At 49.3% G+C, this 23223-nt stretch overlaps 3 protein-coding genes across 4 annotated transcripts; 1 reads left to right on the top strand and 2 right to left on the bottom strand.

The window, feature by feature from the left end:
- Positions 1-64: 64 nt before the first annotated feature.
- On the bottom strand, positions 65-7209 carry ctsa (cathepsin A). Its single transcript, XM_086200400.1, has 14 exons — positions 7043-7209; positions 5318-5481; positions 5037-5148; positions 4910-4960; positions 4746-4832; positions 4505-4660; positions 2322-2498; positions 2147-2238; positions 1773-1851; positions 1539-1687; positions 1142-1217; positions 720-809; positions 541-642; positions 65-364 (listed from the first exon to the last, which is right to left on the bottom strand). The coding sequence occupies exons 1-14, from the start codon at positions 7130-7132 to the stop codon at positions 281-283; spliced, it is 1509 nt and encodes a 502-aa protein (XP_086056526.1). The 5' UTR covers positions 7133-7209; the 3' UTR covers positions 65-280.
- Positions 7210-8991: 1782 nt separating this feature from the next.
- Positions 8992-12716, bottom strand: snrpb (small nuclear ribonucleoprotein polypeptides B and B1). The gene is made up of 7 exons (XM_086200904.1): positions 12551-12716; positions 11545-11696; positions 11230-11341; positions 10534-10686; positions 10326-10455; positions 9286-9411; positions 8992-9191 (listed from the first exon to the last, which is right to left on the bottom strand). The coding sequence occupies exons 1-7, from the start codon at positions 12551-12553 to the stop codon at positions 9151-9153; spliced, it is 717 nt and encodes a 238-aa protein (XP_086057030.1). The 5' UTR covers positions 12554-12716; the 3' UTR covers positions 8992-9150.
- A 907-nt stretch (positions 12717-13623) lies between these two features.
- LOC147268649 (E3 ubiquitin-protein ligase RNF182) lies at positions 13624-21290 on the top strand. Of its 2 annotated transcripts, none has more exons than XM_086200408.1 (8): positions 13624-14063; positions 16931-16998; positions 17393-17503; positions 17669-17822; positions 18159-18226; positions 18666-18774; positions 18938-19155; positions 19262-21290. In XM_086200408.1, the coding sequence occupies exons 3-8, from the start codon at positions 17456-17458 to the stop codon at positions 19442-19444; spliced, it is 780 nt and encodes a 259-aa protein (XP_086056534.1). In that variant the 5' UTR covers positions 13624-14063; positions 16931-16998; positions 17393-17455; the 3' UTR covers positions 19445-21290. The 2 variants fall into 2 exon arrangements, with proteins under 2 accessions (XP_086056534.1, XP_086056535.1); XM_086200409.1 differs by lacking the exon at positions 13624-14063 and adding an exon at positions 14331-15185.
- Positions 21291-23223: the final 1933 nt, after the last annotated feature.

Raw genomic sequence — 23223 nt, forward strand, 5'->3', positions numbered from 1 at the left:
TCACCACCAGTGTGTCTCCAGGTGGTTTCAGTAGATGTATAAAAAGGTAACAGTGAGCGCGTCCGACATTTTAAGAAAACTTTATTTTCCCTTTAAAGTACAAAATCATAAGTTTCACATTAAATCTTCCAATCAGCAATGTTCATTTAACGGCACCCAGGAAGCAGTGGAGGAGGTTGCCTGGCGACAGAGGATCTGTGGTGATTGGCTGGCAGTGAGATGAGTGACAGCAGAACATGAGCAGACAGACTGGAGGCCCGCAGGGTCCAAACCCAGCAGCTCAGTACGGCTGCTTGTTGATGAATCTGGAGAACATGGTGAAGGCAGCGACTGGTTTGTCTGATGGAACCATGTGACCTGAACCCTGCAGGTGGAAAGAGGTCAAAGGTCAGTGTACAGAGAGTCAAATGTAAAAACCCATTTGATTGGATGCGTTTGGAACCGAGCACCAGCCTGACCAGAGTGTGACATCAGCTTCAGTTGCTCAAGACTCTGACACAGGGGTGAGAATTTACCCAACGCTATGGCGACGGCGTTTACCTTGACGGTGAGGAAGGCAATATGGTCAAATTCTTTGACGAAGCCTCCGACCTGGAGACTGTCTGAGTCTTTGTAGTGCCACGGACGCCGCTTCACCTCCACCTGAAAAATCACAAGGTTACTGGATCGCCTCAACAAGCAGCTGAACCTGGGACCCCATCAGCTAAACCAGTCAGTACCTCCTGGTCCAGAGACTCCACGAACCACTCGTCCCCCATGAAGTTACAGGCCATGTCCACATCCCCGTTGTACACCAGGACTCTGTACTTCTGTTCAGAAACAGACACGAATCGTGACCTTGGAGACACTCAACGAGACCATCAGCAGTCGTGCTGGGGTCACAGAGGGAAGGTGTCTTGCAAGGACCAGCAAAGTGAACGTTTACAAGAAACACGCCCATTTTTTTGGGAAGTCTCTTCTTGTTTGTCGTCTCCAAAGTCAGACAGGAAGCTAGAGATCCTCCCCAGGGAGCTGGGACCCACGCCAGTTAGCTTAGCACCATGAATGGTGGCGGGTCAACAATAAAAGACTTTCCAAAGAAGCTGGTGTTCGCCCCTCGGACATCAGACACCGCCATCAACAAGCGGCGGCGTTCACCTACCAGACCAGCCAGCAGCTTCAGGTACTGTTTCCTGACATCCATGAAGATGCGACCGTAGTTCAGATTCACCTCAGAGCTGCAACACAAGGCAGAGGTTAAAGGTCACAGGGGTCATGGAGAACTGACAAGTGCTCAGAGGTACGTCCTCCTGAGATTTCTTCAGGTGTGTGTGTGGGCGGTGCAGGGCTGATGGTGGGTCTACCTTTGCAGGACCAACTGAACCCGTTTGGCCCAGACGGGTCGAAGGAAATCAACGTTCACGTGGGAAAATACTTACCTTCAATAAAAACGTAGAATTTTCTCATCAGGATACGTTCCCAGAGTTTCCACGGTTACTGAGATTTTCTGCTCTCTCTACCAACACTCAGGTGTGTCAGCAGGCCAGGTGAGGCGTTACCTGCAGATGGCCCAGTCCAGAGCCTCGGGGCTGATGTGCAGAGCAGCTTTGACGTACACGTTGTTCAGGTAGAGCGAGGTGGGGGTGGAATTCGTGCAGGGGGGGTCCAGATGCACAGATTTCTGAACAGATGCCAGCCCCTTTAACTTCTACACACACACACACACACACACAGAGTCAGAACAGCCGTCCTCAGGTGAGGGGGGTTGTCAACAGCAGCTGGTTTTTACAGACCTCCTTCCAGAGTCGAGTCCACTGATGGTTGATGAAGTTGTTTCCCAGGTCCCGCACCACCAGCTGACCTCGCACAAAACTACAACAGGAAGTCAAATCCATCAGCTTCCTGGGAGACGTCTTTAAGCACCTTGCACTCAGAGACCCCACCTGAGACCCGTTCAGGTTCGGTACCATAGCCACCCTCTAGGCCATCATTAAGCAGTTCTGGCAAGATTCAGGTCTCAGTTCCTAATAAACAGTCTGGTTTCAAGTTTCTTTGGGTTCCGGCATAAATTTTGGACCCATAAAGACCTCCACCCTCGGGTCCACACACCACCCACCGCAACGACATGGAAACCTGATAATCTGAATGAACTGATGAGTCAGCTCACCTGAACCTCTGGCCGACTCCACCTGGGCAGGAAGCATACAGGTTGTACATGTTCAGTCCTGAACCGTAGACAATTTCCTGAACTTCATAGAGCTGCAGAGGGGACACAACACCTGATGCACCTGAGCAGGTCTGAACCGTTTCACCTGGGAAGGCTGCACTGAGGCGGGACTCACGCTGCCAGTGCAGTTGACATTCCCGTTATTGTAGAAGTCGCATGTGTTGTCGCTGCAGCAGAAAGTCTGCAGGTCGTTCCACAGCCGGCTTCCCAGCAGGCCGTGGTAGTAGGCGAAGAACACCAGAGAGTTATCGTTCATCTCGTAACTGGACATCCCGTTTCCCACAGCGATGCCCTGCACAACAAGAGAGACATGGCTGCAACCACGAGAACGCTCTCAGCAGGCTATAAGCTAACAGTGACTTAGCACCCCCATACGCTGCAGTATCCCGGCAACATTCACATGCACAAATACTTTTGTAAAATGACAACGTTTCAGATTTGATAAGGGTCACGTGAAGCAGGGCTGAGCAGGTTTATTGATCCTGTGGCATTTATCAATACTTGGTTTCCTCAGAGTATCAATTTTTCAGCTGAGTATCGATACATTGAGCCTCATTCCAATCCCTCGTGTCCAGCGCTTTGCAGGAAGAGCAGTTCTGTCTGCCAGCTGCTGGTGTCGCTGTAGAGCATTTCTGGTTACCCAGACGCCGACGCCTCTCTCATCAGGTTAGAGCTGAGACATTCAGGAGAACGGCGGCGAGTATAAATCCAGCGCCTGCACGCTTAAACGCAGATGTGTGGGAGCATTTTGGTTCAAAGACAAAAAGGAAAGTTACGATTTAGACAAAAGTGTGGCGGTTTGTGAGCGGAGGCACACAAACCTTAAGTCCTCTGGAAGCACCACCAACCTGCGAGCCTCCTAAAACGTCACCACCAGACAAGGAAATGCTAACTGAGACCGAGCCCAAGAAGCTGAGGCGCGACCCCAAACGAACCAGCTGGACAGTGACGGCGGTTGTTGCCACAGGTTCCCATCGTCTTCACCGAGGTCGCAGAAAATGATGGAGTCCATTGCTGCTTCATCAGTCAGGATTTGAGAGCTTACTGGGTGGTGGCAAACACCGGCTTGAGGCGCCTGGTGAACGCGATGGAGCCCCGCTATGCTGCTGCCACCCGCCAGTTGAATTATTGGCTGCCATGGTTTGTTTTGGTGAAGCTGGTGGCTGCACTGGCCAGCAGCTCCCTCCTGTGTTCAGTATCCAGCTCAAACGCTGCCTCAGAAGGCCACTGGCTGCACTTTAACTCTCAATGTTCACTTTTCTAAAGCTTGAAAGCTACAATTTGCGCTCAGTTTCAAAAAATGAAACTAATTTTCTCAGCACATCTTTGATTCATTTTGTCCAGCGTTTGTGAGCTGCCAGTCAGAGCCTCGTGTTGTGTACTTGATGCTTTCAGTTCATTCAGTCCAAGTCAACGGAACTCACAAGATGTCACCAAATCACTTTGTCCCTTTAAAATCTTTCACAAAAGCATGGAAGTGGAGCGAATCGTGTCGTGAGCCGACTATCGTGTCATATTGTGAGATGAGCGTATCACCACAGCCCCAACGGCACGTAGCAACTCTACAGTCACTGAAGTGTTCCACTGGAAAGAGGAACAAATAAACCTCTCCTGATAATGTTTCTTTCGTGTGTGTGTGTGTTCCTGTACTTGCTACATAGTGAGGACTAGAATACGTATTTAACCAACGGAGTGAGGACATCTTATCCGGTCCTCACATCTTCAAAGGGCCATTTGAAGGTCCAGACTTGGTTTTAGGGTCGAGGTTAGAATCAGGTTCTGGTTAGGGTTAGGGTCGAGGTTAGGGGTCAGGCAGTCAGTTGAGATTGTCAGGTTTAGGGGGAGGGGCTAGGGAATGTATCACGTCAATGAAAGTCCTCACAAAGATACAAGTACAATGGCGTGTGTGTGTGATGAGCCGGAGCAGCAGGAGAGGCCGCAGGCTGCTTCTGGGCTGTGAGCTCTGCCTGCTGCCGTCCCTTTGTTAGCTTCCTCCAACGGGACCAACGAGTCCAAAGTGTTCGATTAGGCGTCATTGTTAACAATTAATTTATGGTTTATTTGACAGGAACAAATAAAGAATTCATTGAGAAGCGGAGGAGAGTCATGTGACGCAGGTATCAACGTCTGTAGCAAATGCTAACCTGCGACACTTGTACTTTATCCAAGCGATTAATATTTTCCAAAAGTTCTCCTAATGACAGCTGGGTAATGACAGTAAAGTTGGAAAAACCACAGTGACACAAACCTAAAACTAGCCTACATACAGTACTGCTACTAGTACTGCAGTATCAGTACCTGCAGGTTGAGGCTGTCATCCTCCATCACGATCTCGGCCAGGGTCGGGATGTAAATCCCTCCGTAACTCTCTCCGGTCAGGAAAAGCTGGTTGGAGGTGTACTCTGGAAACAGGGTGAAGAACTTCTTCAGAGCCTGGTAGTTGTTCATCGCCACCTGGAGAACAGAGGCACCAGTCAGTCAGCTGACAGCGAACGCCTCTGGACCAATCAGGAGCCCAGTCTGTGAGTGTGTCACTGACCTCTGTGTCATTGGTGACGTAGTTTTGATCGTCGGAGTATGAGAAGCCGACCCCTGCTGGAGACTCCAGGTACAACACGTTGGCGATCTGCATGGAAAGCAGCCAACATTGATCATGTGACCAAGAGCCAGCAGGTGAAAACTGCTCAGGACAGGTTTCCTCACCTTGTTCCAGGAATACGGGTTGTACTGCAGCGTCACACCGTCATCCTGAATCTGAAACAGATGTTACAGATGTTGCTGTGACATCACAGGAGAGCGCAGGTCAGGTGGGCAGGGTCAGGTAACCTACCAGAAAGGGTCCGTGTTCTGTCAGCAATCCATCCAGAGAGCTGCAGCCAGGTCCACCGTTCAGCCACAACACCACCGGGTCCGAGGATGGCGTCTTCTGGGACTCCACAAACCTGCAACGCCAACATACCGCGGTCATGTGCCAACACTGTCTGGACCGAAGGAAGCTTGAGGTTGTGCAGCGTGGACACGGTAGGGAGCTCAGTCGAGGCGCGTTCATCCTCAACATGCTAGCTCATGCTAACTGCTAGACCTGTCAGTGGGTGTGGTGTTTAGGCTGACCAGTAGTGCAGGTGTTTCCCGTCCGCCACGCTCAGGTATCCCGAGTACTGTTTGAAGCTCGGCTGTTTCTGCAAACCGGGCAGGAAGGTCACCTCGTCTGCAGTGGGAGCCGCGTCGCCGCCCAGCAGAGGGCACAGGAAGAACCACAGCAGGGCCACCTTCATCTGAAACCACACAGGAAGTGACAACACAGGAATTTGAAAGCAGCTCACGTGGTGACTCAGGTTTCTCACCCACGTCACCTAAAGCCAAATTGTCATTGAATCTCAATCAGCCATAAAAATCCAAACCACGGGCTTCTAGGACGTGTCACACCTGGACAGGCCTGTAGTTTCATAAAAATGTAATCCGCCATAAAAACACTGACACTGTGGACTTGATAACCAATTACACTCCTGAGCTCACGCCGCAGAGCCACTGTTCGTCTTCAGCTCCAACTAATACCGAGTCATGAATCGAGCTAGCGGCTAATGTAGCCGGGCGTTAGCATGCTACGCGTACAAGGACAGGAGAACGAATTCACCCCTCCAAGTTCTCATCATCATCAACGGACCTTCCTGATAAACAGGCTGAAAATGTTTGGACGAGTCGTCACAAGGTCAACATGGAGACGAGAAATTCTGCATGTGCCGCGAATCATTGCTCGCCTGTGAGCCTTGATTGACAGTTTGACATACTGACTTTCACGTCCAAGATCAACATCGAGATTTGTTAAAAGATTCAACTAAAACCAGTGTTCATTCATCCAGCGAGCAAACTTGAAATGGCGAATGGCGTGTTTGTCAAAGAGCTGCCGGGAGCCAAAAACATGGTGAGCCAAATGAAGAACCGTTCAACCTTGTTTTAGCTCAGTGAGACGGATCAGGCAGTCGCGAGTGAACTCTTCATGTCTTCAATGAACTGAGTCGAAACATTTAAAATAATGCTCCTGCCCCCTGGTGGCGGATCAATGCCGCTGCCTCGGAGAACCAAAAGTGGAAGTTCTTCCAAATGACAACACGTTGTCACTTGAGCGTGAATCGTTCTGTGAATCCCTCTTGTTACTCACAAAACGAGCTCAAGTCACAGCTCGTCAACCTCGAGTTACATCTCTCTGCTCACTAGTTTAAACAGCTAGCTCATGCTAACTGCTAGCAGGTGGAAATCCCTTCGAACATTGACAGGTTTTAGAGAAAAAAAACCTTAAAACATTCAACAATTTAAAGTCAGACCGGTTCAAACTAACAGACGTTGGTCTATCGTTGTTACTGTTAAGATCTTAAACCCATGAAAGAGTGAAGCATCAACGAGCAGACGCCCCGGTCTGGGCGCCCAGCACCGGTTCCTGGGTAGTCCGCACCAGAGCACGTGACCCCTGGTGTCAAACGTGACATTTTGCGGGACAAACGCGTGTTACTTTCACACAACGCAGCTGTTTTACCAAGTTTGTATCTGGAGATGTTATCGTGTTCATCGAGGGGAAGGATGCCTTTCGCCCGGAAGACGGGTGGGATTTGCTGGCTGTTTCTCCGTCAGACTCCCGGGACTTTCACGGTCACTACGAACCAGAACCACTTGGTGTGGATCCATTGACGCAGTTTTTAGCGGTTGAGTTCGTGTCTCCTCACTGCCGCAGGTTAGCACCCCGCCAGCACCAAGCAAACATCGCGGTTTTACTGAGAGACCCCGAAATAAAGGCTCGCCCGGAGACGTGACGCGAACTGGACTCGAACACCGACCTCTCACCTCGGTTCCGTCTGCACGCGCCTCGTCCTTCAGCGAGTTGATGAGTTCATTTGACTTCGGCTGGAGATAAGTAAGAACATGGCGGGTCATGTGACCCAGACGGTCATATGACCACAAACCGCGTGTTTCGATGGAAGACAAACCTCCTCTGAACCCTTTTACCTTATCCTCACTTTTTGTATTTGCCTGCCGTTTTCAATGCAATGGAATGGATTGTACTTCATGCCTTGATTGTTTGTATGTAAAGAATTATTAATAAAAAAAATTTTAAAAAAAAACCTCTGAAGGCACAGACTGACAGAACTGATGTCAGTTCAGCTTCATCGTCAAGAAACTCGTGACTTTGATTGTGAAACACAAGCAGCTCATAGGACCGCGGACTCTGCTGTGCCGGTCCCTGGAGTGTTTCATCTATGGCAGGGGTGGGCAACCACGTGCCATGGAGGGCCGTGACTGATTGACACACCTTCAGCCACAGGAGTGTTGATCAGTGGAATCACCTCTTAGTGTTTGGTTGGAAGGAAAACCTGCATCCACACGGTTGCCCACCCCTGGTCCAGGGTCAAAGGTTCTGTATCCTCGAGGCGGACCACAAAGAGCTGAAAGGGTTTATGGTGGTTGGCAACATCAGTTTTTTCTTAATTGACCGGCTAGTTTCATTTTGATCAAGACTGAGGTGAATTGTGACGTCTGATTTTATGTTGGACATCAAACATCTCTGCAGGAGCAGAATCAAATTTCTCAGCACCTGTTCTCTCTCTCTCTCTCTCTCTCTCTCTCTCTCTCTCTCTCTCTCTCTCTCTCACACACACACCTCCCTGGAACCTTCGCAGCAGGTGCAGCAGCTTCCTCCACCTTCCTAGCAGTTACTTCCTGTCTGCTGCTCTGATCCGAGCTCAGATCTGGAAACGTGTCGACAGTAAACTGGAACCAAACTTTCACTCAGCAGATCTGCGTTGATGCACAACAGGAAGTAGCTATCTGTTCCCTTCCTTGGCGGTACTCGCGACTTGTTATCGGCCTGAAGCTGCGCGAGTGGGTGGAGACACGTTGATCATCAGCCTACGAAACTGCACAGGTGTGTGGCTCAGTGGCTGCGTCCGAACTGCCAAGTGGCAACCTACGTCCTCCTGCTACGACCTGCCGCTACAGCCTAAACACGGCGGCACCATTCAGACACCCTCGAATCAGGGGTCTCAAGCTGGTCCAGTCAGGGCCGCTGTGGCTGCAGGTTTTCATTCCAGCCCAGGAGAAGCAACACCTGATTCTTCTTAAATCAACTAAGCTGCGTCCTCACAGCTCATTGGTTGGATCAGGTGTTGCTTTTGCTGGGTTGGAATGAAAACCTGCAGCGACAGCGGCCCTCTACTGGATCAGTTTGAGACTCCTGCGAAGATTGGTGAAGCACGACCTCTGCTGGCAGAGCACAGATACTGCAAATTGGTGGACAGCACCAACGAAACCCCACCTGCTGGCCTGACTGTGGTACTGCACTCCACTCTGAGCACCTTTCATTCTCTATTATTAAGCACATTAACGCACCTTTAGTCATCAACAACTATAAATGTTGGTGTTCATCAGAATGGGAGACTGTTGGTGGAGCTAATTTGGGTCCACAAGTTTTTAGGGGATGAAGAAGAAGTCCGCGGTGCATTGTGGGCCATGGGTTGCTCCGTAGGATGCACCTGAACCGACCTACAATGTGGGCGTTTAGGCTGGAATTTAGGTTGAGAAGGTCGCTACTCACGCCAGTTGTGGTGTCAGACAGCCGACGACCTACTTGGCAATTCAGACGCAGCACAGGTGAGCTGCTGCACCTGTCAATATCCTGCTGAGTCCAGTGAAACAAGTCTCACCTGCTGAGAGCGTGTTGATGCAGCAGCCCTGGGCAGGACTCGTTACCATGGCTACCAGCCTAAATATGAAATAAGTACCCGACCTCTGATTGGCTGTAAATTCACACTTTTATTGAATTGTTACCATGGCAACAACAGACAGCCACTGAAACCTCAAGCATCCTTGCATCCAACACTCATTAAAAACAAAACAAAAAACAGTAGAAAAAAAACAATCTATACAACAGGTCAGACTGAGAGGGCGGGGCTTCTTTAAGGGCGAGGGGGTGGTCTCAATCCAGGTGGGGGTGGACCTAAGAGGGGCAAAAAGGTCACATGACGTGTTTGAATCAGATACACAATGCTGTGAGGTCCTTGATGAACATCACCTCCATGGTGGCAGCTTACCTCTCATGCCGGGTGGCGGTGGCCTCATACCTGGAGGGGGCATCCCCATCGGGGCTCCACGGCCTGGAGGCATGCCCATCGGAGGACCCATGGGGGGCCGCATGCCAGGGGGGGGGCCCATCATACCTGCCAGGGGCAAACCAAGACAGCAACCAATCAGCTAAAAGAAGACGTTGAGCATCCAGGTTACGGTGCACCAGGACTTTCAGGGTCATACAGCCAGCAGTTGCTAGGGGGTTTATGGTAACTAAGGGGAGTGGCATATCGCCATCAATGTCCAGGTGACTCACAGGTGCCCAGCAGGAATCACCCCGGGGACACACCGGAGGCAGAAGCGCGACGAAGCTTCATTCCCCTTGTGAGCAGGCGCCTGGCTGTTTACACCAGAAGAGCATTTCTCTGCGCCGTCAACAAGCGCCTCTGCTCCTCTCCACCATCATGGAGAGCTGATTTTTGTCGTGTGTCTATGACCTCATCACTTTGTAACCTTACGTGTTCATGAGCACTGTACATCCATGACAGTTTAATGAGTCAAGGCTGAATGAGGGACCACAGTAAGGAGTGTGTCTCCAGCTTCGTGTAGTTCGTCTGTAGCTTCACTTTAATCCACTCATCAGTAGAATGTTCAAACAGCGGCAGGGCAGCTGACGCCATTATCAATTAGGGTGTTTTATTTTGAAATTTGCTTTAATTTGAAAGTTTACTGCTGTTCCTGTGTCCAACTTCCTTTTCAGCTCGACAGATTAGCTCATGGGAAAAAAAAGACTAAAAGATTGCTGCAGAGCGTGAGCCGCCATGGCGCCGCGTGAACAGACAGATCTTCACACTGGCACCAAAAGCAAACTTGTGCCACACAGCAGCTCTTCGCTATTCACAGGGCTTCCGTGCCTCTGGTGCGCCCCCGGGGGAAAACCACCGCTGCTGCACATCAGCAACCTAAAGTGCAGCATTTTTTGGTTGTTTCCATAGTAACGTGACGTGGGAGGAAAATGAAAACACTGTTCTTAAACATCCGACAGACAAAACCATGCTCCTCTCACCTGGAGGCGGGGCTCCACGGCCCATTGGAGGCGGGGCTCCTCTTCCTGGAGGATATTGTGTTGGTGCACCTGCGATGCTCGCACCAGCTGCTGCTGCGGCAACCGTCCCCCTGCCCTGTGGGGTCATCACCTAGGAGACACAGCAACAGTTGTGAGTAGAGGAAATTCCACCAAAGGCACCAGGGCAGAGAATTATTGCCACGGTTACCTGCTGTGAAGGTCCGCCCACTCCTCTGACGGGCCCAGCCAGACCGGCGGGAGCCTGGGGCATTGGAGCTCCAGCTGGAACACCACGACCCGCCGCACGGCCCACACCTGGACCTCCAGCCACACCTGCTAGAGGTACACGAGCGATCCCGGTCTGGGGAGAGGTCAAAGGTCAGTTTCAGGAGGGTGTGAGGACTGAATATTCCTCCATTTTGAAGCTGATTGGAAGAAATTCAAAAATAACCTGCCAACATCAAAATGTTCTACTTTTAGGAGCCGTTTGAAGGCTCAACTGTTCGGGGAACACCAGGCCCTCAAACCTTAGCCTCCTCCTCCTGATCCTCAGGCTAGACCAAGTCAGGAGGTCTGAGACTGGCTCTGAGGGAACACTGACAATCCTGAATGTTGAAGATATTGTCGACATTCGGACAAAAGCATCTGCCAAATGAACTGTAAAGTTACTGTACGTCCTCACTTCTGACAAATGTGGTAACTGTCAATCACTCGGAAGGGCAACACCCATAAGGCATTGCTTCTGGTCTGCAAGACTAAATTGGGGACAAAATTTTCTTAGAGTGTAAGAACATGGAGAGAACCAGGCCTGGTTACTGCATCTGAGGTTCTTCCAGTCATATTCACCCCGCTCTGATCACTCGCCACAAGGGGTGTGTCCTATTAGTTGCAGAGTTACACTTACATCTTTAGGGGGTGGGCCCTCCACCGTCATGGAGACCAGGTTCTCCCCCCTCAGCAGGACCAATCCCAGAACCCTTTTCTCTTCCCTCTCTGGTTGCTTAGAGTTCTTCGGCCTGCAAGAACAGGTGTTACCCAGCATGCCTCACTCCACGCTCAGTCACATATTCAAAGACATGTTCACACATGAGAACAGCTGAATCTGTCCAAACAGCGTTCATGTCTGAGCTGCTGCTGATTTCAAAATGGCACTGCAGTCGCATGCTGATTGGCTGGTTTGCCGTCTTGTTTCTATGGCGACAGCTCATCGTGAACCTACTTGATCTTCCTGAACTCGTCGCAGTCGCACAGGATCAGGTTCATGTGTTTATCAAAGGCCTTGAAGGTGCCGATGAAGATCCGCCCGTCCTGCAGAATGCATCTCATCCTGAAGTCGATGTGCTGCAGCATCTTACTGCTCTTCCCCACCGTCTGACAGCCAATCACACACACCCATTACTGTGACATCACAACCATACACCCAAGAACTCATATTTACAAACGCAAGGACACCAGTGTAACTCTCAGGCCAGCTGTTCTGTGTTCACAGATGTGTTTTGTCTCTCCTGCTTTACAAGTCCAGGCTGTAAGAAGAGCCAGGCACGTTGGAGCAAGGCAGGAGGGCACAAACACCTTCTTAGTTGACTTGAAAGGCAGAACTCTTTCTGGTTGGAATTCAACTTCAATATCTTAGTATTGGCTGTTGTTAATAATATTGCTGCCCAGAGTTTATGACTTCAACATTATAATCTGTTAAATAACCGAGGTGAGGCTCGTCGGGAGGAAACTGGATGTGTGGGGGCACTTGGTGAGAAGCAGCTTTGTAGCGCTTGACCACTGCCGCTAGCAGAGTTTCCTCTGAGACGAGCTTCACCTGGGAGCCTCATTAACTGGAGCTCAGGTAATAACAGGAGCCAACACCAAACTGCAGCCCAATACTCACCTTGCTTCTTTAAACAGTCTGAAAAAACCCATTGTACTTAGAACCTGCGTTAAGCTAGCCGGCGAGCTACCTGCTAGCAGAGGAACCAGCGGAGCGTCTTGTCTAAGTAAGACACCAGCTGTTCATTGAGGCCTTTTTACATAAGAAAAACATGGATGAAACTGATTTCAGACAATAATGATGAATAAATCAATGATAATAACAATATTCCGCCTCGGTGTTTAAACGACAAGCCGACGTTCATTCAAACTCCCGCCAACAATTAAATACAACAATAAAACAGAGAAATCGTGAACGCCCGGTGACCGGCGGCCCCCGGACTCCCTCCACAGGAAACACTCACCATGATTGCGGTTCTGATGGCTCCGATTACCGACGGATTCACCGAACAAACTCAAAAAATTTGACCTGCGGAACTCCCGCCTGGCCCTTCTTTATGAGGTATTCACAGGAAATGACGTTGCGCAACAGCGCGCAGCAGCGTCATTCGTCCTACCTGAACAGATTGAACTAAAGTTCCTAGCACTCAAATTAACAAAAAAATTCTCCAGCATAACTTGATGCAGTTATTCGTGGTAGACCGTTAAATTGGAGCTGAAATAGTAACTCTGTTTTCTTAAATCTGCATCTTGTCCAGATACGCCACAGTAATAAAACTGACGTAGTTACAGGTCCTTCCATGTAAAAGTGTTGCTGTTTTCTTCCCCTTCCTGTCAAACACGGAAAGTGACAAATATTTGTACATTCATGTGTGGACTGTTTTTTGATAAAGCAGAAGTATAGGTCGTATTTGCGAGGTTTGACTGCCGTTTTTTCTGCATGTTCTACATAACTGCATAAAAAAATGTCAGAATCACGTGATAGTAGAAGTTTGAAGTTAATCAATCGTGCAAACACAGTCTGGCCAGCAGAGGGCGCGTGTCGCTGGTGATGATCCAGGGGGAAACAAGTTTATCGTTCATAGAACCCCTGCACCGGGGTTTCATGTTTAAACATGTTTAAGAAATTAAAAACGCATTTGTCACAGAAGGTTTGGTAGAGATTAAAGTATATGGTCGGTGACGAGGGTCAGGGTGGCCGACGCACATTCAAAGCAAGTTAGTGTCCACCCGTAACCATAGCAACAGCGTCGTAGATGCCCTGAAACCAGAGCTATGTTTGGTTTTACTGCCCCCCCCCCCAGCGTTTCCCATACAGGTGTGAATGATAACCATTTATCATTTTAGATTTGATTTATGATTTCAAATTAGTAACAAAGCAATAATACAGTTTTTTAAGCCGAAGGTCGCAGCGCAGACTCCGGGCCCCCGGGCTGATCGGGCCTTCATCCGCCACTCGCGATGATTCAACAGAAAACAAAATAAAATTAAGTTTTACTGATGTGTTTCTGCTGCAAGAGAGTGACGTCACCTGCTGATCACGTGACACGTTTGTAGCCCCCAGAGGGACAGAGACAAACAAACATCGAGGGACTCCGGGTGGTGATAAAGTGTTTCTGTCGACGGTTTGATCAGGTGGCTTCTACCATCCGCTGCCCATCATCCGTAACGTCCCCCCCCCCCCCCATCCCTATGCGGGGCGGTTGCCATGGTAACCCAGGGTTCCGCCGCTGGCCGCGCGCTGCAGTGAGCAGAAGAGGCGACGAGACGGTTGGTGAGTCACCGGAACCGGAGCGACCAGCAACAGCAACCTCCGGTAACTGCGGCAACCGGACCGACAGCATGTACAGCCACCGGAGCCCCGGCTGACGTGATGCTGCTGAACCGTCAGAGAGCGGCAACCGCAGCGGCATCGGCGTGGACGTGACCCCCGCGGCGCTGACTGCATCCAGCCGGGCAGCCTGCGGGCTCCATCAGGTGAGAACACGGAGCGACCTGCAGGGGTCACGTGACTGGCGGAGGCGCAGCGGGCTCGCCGCCTTGAGCTCCGCGTCTGCCGGACGCAAACTGCTGGTGGGACCGAACCACACGGAACAGGCGAACCGCAGCTAGCGTGCTAACGTGAAGCAGACAATAACACACTTTAGCATCCTGCATCTTGATTTTTTTTTTAATTTATGAAAAATAATTAACCCTTAAAATCTTTTGCTTTTTTTCATTGTCCATCCGTGATCAGAACATCTGTGTCGAGAAAAAAATAGAGCAGAAAGAAAAATGAGTTCTAAATTGTTGATGAACACCATTGTTCCAGATGCTAGGAGAGCAGCTAGCAGGTCAGCTCCTCCCAGCCCTCAGGCAGGTCCTGGGTGCTGCTCAGCGTGTCCTTTTCCACATGTGAAGGCAGCTCTGACAAGCAGATGATGTCACCGCTTCCCTTGTGATGTCACAGGAAGTCTCTCTGGAGTGTCACTGAACACCATTAACTGACAACATGTCAAACGCAGCATTGGACTGGAACCCCGGAACCTGTGGCATGAAGTTGTGTCCTGGAAAGATGGCACTCAAACCCTAACCACATTAGAACTCAGTTGCTAGGTGACATGGCGACATGGACACCACCTGGTCGCTCCTTCTCCTCCTGTCTTTCAATACATATGGAAGGATAAACTCACATCTGCTTGACTGCAACACAGATCTTCCAGTTAGCTCAAAAGCACGTTGGCAGACCTCATGTCAGCTAGCCAGCTAACGTGCTTCATGTGAATCTGCATCTGTAAGCCACTGCGGTCAATGAGCTTGTAGCATCAATGGTGAGACGAGCGCTGCCATTTCTGAAAATGTCATAAAAAATATCAAAGTTGTAAATTTTAAGCTTCCAGTGTAAAATTGACTTATGATTTTGTGAATACCAGGTGAACACGTCAGCACGACCTCGTTTGTGGGCACCTGGACGAGACAAATGAACCCACATATGGACACCGGTGATGTCATTTGGAACCAGTTAGCACAGTTAGAACCCAGGTCTCCAGACCTGTGCCGCCCGTCCTGAGGGACCCAGTCCTGCTGGCCCGTCCCAACACACCACACAAGCCCCCAATGGTGTGAGAGCTGCTCGAATGACAGATAACCTGTTGTTGTTTGTGTTGTACTCAAATTTTGTCTGAGACTTGAGTGAAAATTTTAGAGGCAGGGTTTCAAACCAGTTCCACAACAAGCCGCCAGAGGAAGGGGGCGGGGTTGAGATCTGGTGGCTTCACTTCCTGTGAGCTGTCCTGGTGTCCATTTTCACAGTCTGTCCATGTCGGACATCCTGTGAGAGTCCACGTCATCAGCTCAGAACCACGCAGGTTTAAAGCCCAAACTCTCTGAAACTCATGTTCTAGCAGGATTCTTTTGGTCAAAAAGAAAATTTTATCAGGTGGATGTGGCGCTGAGGAAAAGGTCAAATTCACCGCCAACGTTGCTGGTCATTACGTGACAGTGAATCAAGTATAGAATAACACACAGTATTGAAGGAGAACGTGCAGTAATGTAGGAGAACGTGCAGTATTGAAGGAGAACGTGCAGTAATGTAGGAGAACGTGCAGTATTGAAGGAGAACGTGCAGTAATGTAGGAGAACGTGCAGTATTGAAGGAGAACGTGCAGTAATGTAGGAGAACGTGCAGTATTGAAGGAGAACGTGCAGTAATGTAGGAGAACGTGCAGTATTGAAGGAGAACGTGCAGTAATGTAGGAGAACGTGCAGTATTGAAGGAGAATGTGCAGTAATGTAGGAGAACGTGCAGTATTGAAGGAGAACGTGCAGTATTGTTGGAGAACGTGCAGTATTGAAGGAGAACGTGCAGTATTGTTGGAGAACGTGCAGTATTGAAGGAGAACGTGCAGTAATGTAGGAGAACGTGCAGTATTGAAGGAGAATGTGCAGTATTGAAGGAGAACGTGCAGTATTGATGGAGAACATGCAGTATTGAAGGAGAACGTGCAGTATTGAAGGAGAACGTGCAGTAATGTAGGAGAACGTGCAGTATTGAAGGAGAATGTGCAGTATTGAAGGAGAACGTGCAGTATTGATGGAGAACGTGCAGTATTGAAGGAGAACGTGCAGTAATGTAGGAGAACGTGCAGTATTGAAGGAGAACGTGCAGTATTGAAGGAGAATGTGCAGTATTGAAGGAGAACGTGCAGTATTGTTGGAGAACGAGTAGTAATTAAGGAGAATATACAGTAACGTTGGAGAACATGCAGTGATGTGGGAGAACGAGTAGTAATTAAGGAGAATATACAGTAACGTTGGAGAACGTGCAGTGATGTGGGAGAACGAGTAGTAATTAAGGAGAATATACAGTAACGTTGGAGAACGTGCAGTGATGTGGGAGAACGTGAGGTCCTCAGACGTTCTGGCTGACATTCGCGATGCTTCTCTATCAGATGTGAAGTAGGAGAGGCCTCAGAAAGGAGCATCAAACGAAGGACCGGTGGAGCGGCAGCACGGCTGATGAGGCCGTGAGGGTTCTGCATCATCCCAGTGATGAAGTAACTGATGCTGGTGACATCAGAGGTTCCTGTGGCTGATCACATGGTTTCTACTCAACATGTCGTCAAATATGGCGCATCTGATTGGCCGATCGGTGGTTCAGGTGAAGCTATTGCCATAGCAACGCTGGTATCCCCAGTGTCCCCTTAGACGGTTATGTAACAGCTGCAGCCTGCATCTATAAATACACTGCCTCTGTGTGTGTGTGTGTGTGTGTGTGTGTGTGTGTGTGTGTGTGTGTGTGTGTGTGTGTGTTTACACCAATCAGAATGGTATCTGTCACCTGACATCTGTCTGTCTCTTTGCAGATGGACGTCTGCCCTGCTGGTTGGACGCCCCGTCAGACTGAACCAGCAGAAAATACTAGTAAATACCAGTAAGTAGTAGAAGTACACAGCAGCTCAGAATTCAGTATTTTCCTCATGATGCATTCAGGGTTTTGGCCGGATGTTCAGCTCTCGGTTTGTTTTGTTGTTGTGTGACTGGACAAATGAAACCTGAGAGTCTGAGTGTGATTTATTCTCTCTTTAACTTAGAACTCATTCCTTTGGTGTTACTGTTACTCCCGAGGTAAACCGGGTCCAAATTGGTTCTTTGGAGGTTCTTCCTGTGAAATGGCTGGATGACCTCATGGTCACGCAGTGAGGGTTGAGGGTTGCTGTGGTCCAGCTGATGATAATGACTGTCACCATTAGCAGCAACTGTCCCTAAGCTAGAGATAGATAGATCTGGTCCTGAAGTACTGACTTGTTCTCACCTGTGTTTGCCAGCTGACATCTGCAAGTTGTCAAGCTCCGCCCATCTTTGCCCCTGCTAAGGAGATAGCCAATAGGATGAGCCAGCAAAACAAGGCGGAACCAAGTCGGGAGATGGAGGGCAAAGTGAGACTTCCCATCAACCCTCAGTGACAAGTTTCAGTGTGACATTAGCAGGTCAACTTGGTCTCACCTTTCCTGGTGTGTGTGTGTGTGTGTGTGTGTGTGTGTGTGTGTGTGTGTGTGTGTGTGTGTGTGTGTGTGTGTGTGTGTGTGCATGTGCAAACGCAGGTGCAGACCTGGGCTCAGTCTCTGGTTTACACTCTGGAGGAACTTGAGTGTAAAATCTGTTACAACCGCTACGACACTCGCAGCCGCAAACCCAAACTGCTGGGCTGTCTTCATCGAGTCTGTGCCAAGTGTCTCAAGAGGATGATCGACATGGGTGAGTCGACCCTGCAGGTGGAAGCTCACTGAAGACACAAGAAGAGAAGTCAGTGACTTGCACTGGTTTCAACTAGAGCTTTAGGCTCGGACTTGATCCAGACTCGGGTCACAGAAAGACGGACTTGAGACTAGATTCAAGATTTCCAGTCTCAGGTTTTGAGCCAGAGAAATAAAAATGCCAGTTCGAGGAACTTAACATCAAGTCTGAAGTTCCAAGGAACAAGTTTATGACTCAGTGGTGTTCTTGTAAAACTGTTGGCAGAGGTGCAATAAGAACTTTAAACATGATGTTTATCACATGACCTCTTTTTCTGACATCTGATTGGTTGTTCAGGTGAGTCCTCACCCTCTGTCATCAGCTGTCCATTCTGTCGCCATGAGACTCGCGTCCCCGATGAAGAGGTGAGACAAACAAAAGACTCGGCTGAGTGAGAGAGGGCTAGAACAGAACAGAACAGAAGAGAACCTGTCACAACTTTACCCACAATAACACGCGCAGACATCGACGCTACATTCATATGAGAGGAAAACAACAGTGGGGAGAGCACGCAGCCTTGTGGTGCTCCGGTTTCTCAAGCTGATCTGAATTAATGGTTTGAAATGATTTCTAAAATATGACTTAAATAGTTGGGACTAAGATATGTTCTGGGACTAAGATATGTTCTGGGACTAAGATATGTTCTGGGACTAAGATATGTTCCTGGGAACAGAAAAAAATTACTGTTTCACATTAAAGAAATAAAGTAAATCAAATGACATCAGGGCAGTGTAGGTCAGTGTGTGGCTGACAGCGGTTGGTTGATTTGATGAATTTACCTTCAGAGACATCTTTATCCTTCAGGTGTGGCTGATGGAGGACGACCGGCACATCCTGGCTGTCCTGTCGTGTCAGGACCGAGCCCGGCGAGGAGGTCGGGGCGAGGTGGTGCTGAGTCCCAACAATCTGACAGGTGAAACGACCCCACATGTTCATTGTCTTGATAGTGGCCGTCTGGTCATCAGGGGGCCACTGGTTTGGTCCCCTGGCAACCAGTTCCATTGACCTTCATTTGCCTGGTGCTGGATGTCGGTTCTGAGGAGCCTAAGTCCTGGCTGTCTTGTGTCGGTCAGCAGGTGTCGACTCGTCACATCGCTCCTCAGACTGTCTGGTCATCACCATTATGGAGCTCCCTGAGGAGTCTCCATCCTCGGACTCACTGAGCATGCTCAATGTGGTGGGTGTGTACCGCCCGCCTAGCCTGGACTCGCTGCCCTGCAACCTGCCAGCTCAGAAGTGTCGGGCCTGGACGTCTCGCAGCTTCCCTCGCTGCCTGCTGGGGGTGCTATGCCTGGTCAGTCCTCATTCAAATACACTGTGTGTGTGTGTGTGGGGGGGGGGGTGTCATTCAGGGCAGGACGAGATTGTTTGACAGATTTGGCTGCTGTGTTTTTGGAAAGGTGTACTTCAGCTCTCTGCCTCTGGGGATCTACCTGCTGATGATTGGTCAGCTGTGGTTGGGCGTCATCCTGGTGAGTCTGGTTCCCTCCACGCTGCTGCTGCTCGTCCTCTATGGATTCTGTCAGTGTCTCTGCCACGAGGTGATGGAGGCACTCGCTGCTCGCCGACACACACTGCCATGATGACGACACGCTGCCACGTTGAAGATGACACGCTGCCATGACGATGATGACACGCTGCCACTACGACAAACGACACGCTGCCACCATGAAGACCACATGCTGCCATGACAAGGATGACACGCTGCCATGACGATGATGACACGCTGCCATGACGATGATGACACGCTGCCATGACGAGGATGACACGCTGCCATGACGATGATGACACGCTGCCATGACGATGATGACACGCTGCCATGACGAGGATGACATGCTGCCACCATGAAGACCATACGCTGCCACCATGAAGACCACACGCTGCCACCACGACAAACGACACGCTGCCACCATGAAGACCACACGCTGCCATGACCAGGATGACACGCTGCCATGATGATGACACGCTGCCATCATGACATCATGCTGCATGACGACGACACGCTGCCATGATTACCACAAAACTTGCATTGCCATGACAACAATGACATGCTACCGTGATGACACAACTTTTGCTGCCATTGACACCTGCAAACTTCAGCATAATGATGGCAACACACACAAGATGATGTCATTGACCAACGCAGTCATAATATGACACGCTGCCATGATCACAATGACACGGCATCATGGCAACACTGATGTGACAACAGTGACACTGCCATTACAACACCAGAACCAGAACAGCAGGCGGAGCGCAGAACATGACTTGAACTGCAACACAAGCTGGACTAGAACCCATCCAGAACTCAAGCACCTGACCAACCAAAACCAGTCCATTCTGGCCCCGCCCCCTCTGAATACCAGCATTACCCCATTTGTCTCAGTGAAGCTGCAACCAGTCAGACCAGGACAAGGTGATGACATCATCCTGAGTCGTGCTGTTGTTTGATGTGTCGCCTCCTGCTGGATAAACTGAGAACAAAGATTTTAAAGAGGAAGTTGGTGGTTGTAACTGTCTGAGGTGTTGCAATGCTCAAGAATCCTGCCAGCCAATCAGAAAGACTATCAGATCTGAGCCGCTGCGATGTTCAGGTGACAGGTAACAGACTGGTGACGTCACACTGATCGTCCAGGCTCATCCAGTCTACGTGGGTCTGAAATCAATTCTGTCCAGTTTCACCGTTCAGCTTCACCTCTGAGAATTCGTCCATCCATTTTCTACTGCTTATCTGTTAAGGGTCATGGGGGGTGGAGCCTATCCCAGCTGACACTGGGTGAGAGGCGGGGTTCACCCTGGACAGGTCACCAGTCCGTCACAGGGCCATCAGGAGCAGTTAGGGGTTCAGTACCTTGCTCAAGGACACTTGGACATGGTCACTGGGGGAAGTGGGGATTGAACCAGCGACTCTTAGGTTGCTCGACGGCCACTCTAGCTCTGAGCCACGCCCCCCTTCATCTGAGAATCCAGTTCAGATAATTAAAGTATGTTTAGCCTAGCCTAGCACAGAGGCTGTAAGAAAGCAGCCGAGGGAAGCTTCTGTGTGTGTGTACAAACAGTAGAGGCAGTGTAAAGGGTGTGTGTGTGTGTGTGTGTGTGTGTGTGTGTGTGTGTGTGTGTGTGTGTGTGTGGTGAGTTGTTGAGTTGTTCATTCAACAGGTGGAGACATGGATAAACTATGAAGCTTTATCTAAAGACTCTTGCAGTCTGTGTGCGCGACACTCGGCTGAAGGATCTGGAACGCCGGACTGTTCCTTTGAGTCGGCGCTTCTTTGAGTTAGAAAATCCTAACTTGTGATTACATGTTTGTGAATCGTGACGAATCCTGGGATGACCCGAGGAGTTGCTGTGTTGTGGGCGGAGCATGAGGACGTTCTGCTCCACCGTGATTTCTGTGGTGAAACTTTATAACATCAAATAAAAACAACAGTCACACTGAAATGGCCTCAGCAGTCATTTACTGTAACTGAGTAATTAGAATGACTTCATCCCATCATTAGAGAGAAAATGAATAACAGGATAGAAAGTCGTTACTGTCATTGCACAACCAGCATTCAACAAGAGTTGGAGAGCCTCTTCTGATCAGTGCATTAAAAACGATAAATAATACAATAAAAGAACAATGAAGCGATGCTTCTCCTCCGTGGGTCGTTGACGTTCACCATCAATCGTTGATGAAGTGACTGCACTTTTACAGAACCTGCTTCCTGATACTCACGCGTGGTGTTTGAGTTCTGCCTGCCTAGGATCAGACTGTTAGTGAGAGACTGAGTTTCAGTCTTTTAGTCGAGGAAAGAGGTCAAAGGTCATTGACGGGCAATCCTGGGGGAGGAATCAAACTGCAAGGCAGAATTTTCCACTGATTTATTTTCATGGTTGTGTTTTGATCCTGAGAAGGAGGCCGGCACGTGTGAAGCCAACCAGAACTCATAGTTTTTCGAAACTTTTGTTGGAGGGAGTTGGCTTTTCTAGCGGGGCCTCGGCACCCTTCGCCACTCGGTCACTCCAAGGTTCCCCGTGATCAGTCTGCAGCTGAAGAGGACCAGCAATGCTACACATCTCCTCAAAGTGACGTCTGTGAAGCCAGGAAATCCACTGGTTGACTTCCTGACCCAGGAGCTTCAATGAACAACCCTCACATGATGCAGTCACCCTGGACCGCAGAGAGGAACCTGGGGGAATCCCAGCTGACACCAAGGTTTGCCTGTGAGGCAGAAGAGAGGGTAAAATGAATCGTCTCCTAGGAGCTGCAGCACTGTGAGGATTCAGGCCTCAGCTGGCCTCGCGGCGTTAATGAAGAGAACCAACGTCTCCAGAGAGGAGAAGAAGAATGTTTATAGAAACACGCATCCTGCATGATGCCGCAACTCCTCCATGACAGAAGGAAGCCACGGTGGTGGAGTCGTGATAAACTGAAGGTACGACGGCACGCTGAATTCATTTGTTATTCACCGACTTCAGACTTTGTCCTGTCAGACTCAAATCAGGTCTTCTGTTAGTTTCTTCTGTCTGATGTTAGCAGGCGAGTTTGTCTCAGATAAAAACATGGACTTAATCGTTGTGTCGCAGCTGCAGGCTGAGCAGAAATAGCAACCTGAAGAAAGACTCAGTGCTTTATAACTTACGTTATAACTGACGAGTGTTTTATGGATCCATCTAAAACCTTTTGTATAGTCATCTTGATTCATATTTTAATTATTTATCCAAAAACTGGCAAAACCTCTGAAATACCAAGAAAAATGGAAAGAAGAATTTTAGCGTCTTTATTTAAATGACGATCATTTTGATCTGAGGCGAGACGTCACTCCTCTTACTTGGTCATGGGTTTATTTGGATTAAACCTGGTAATGAACCTTAACTGCTAATCTAGTTTACTCTGCACCCACAGCCCCAAACACTGATATATTACACAAAATATGTGATCACAAAATAGTAGTGGTAGTAGAAGCTACAGCAGTAGCAGTAGTAGTAGCAGTAGCAGTAGCATTAGTAGCAGTAGGAGTAGCAGTACTAGTAGTAATAGCAGTAGCAGTAGTAGCAGTAGCAGTAGCAGTTGCAGTAGCAGTAGTAGTAGCAGTAGTAATAGCAGTAGCAGTAGCAGTAGCAGTTGCAGTAGCAGTAGCAGTAGCAGTAGCAGTGGTAGTAGCAGTAGCAGTAGTAGTAGTAGTAGTAGTACTAGCAGTTGTAGTAGTAGTAGCAGTGGTAGTAGCAGTAGCAGTAGCAGTTGCAATAGTAGTAGCAGGAGTGTTGTCTGATGACGGTGTCTCCCAAGAACTAATCAATATTTTACTGAATGAAATCTGCTTCAAAATCAAAACCAGCAGCTGAAAGAGGCTCAAACACCGATACTGGAGATACTGCT

Source organism: Aulostomus chinensis, chromosome 3 (assembly GCF_037954235.1).
Source record: "Aulostomus chinensis isolate RoL2024-O1b breed Wild chromosome 3, RoL_Achi_v1.0, whole genome shotgun sequence".
NCBI lineage: Eukaryota > Metazoa > Chordata > Actinopteri > Syngnathiformes > Aulostomidae > Aulostomus > Aulostomus chinensis.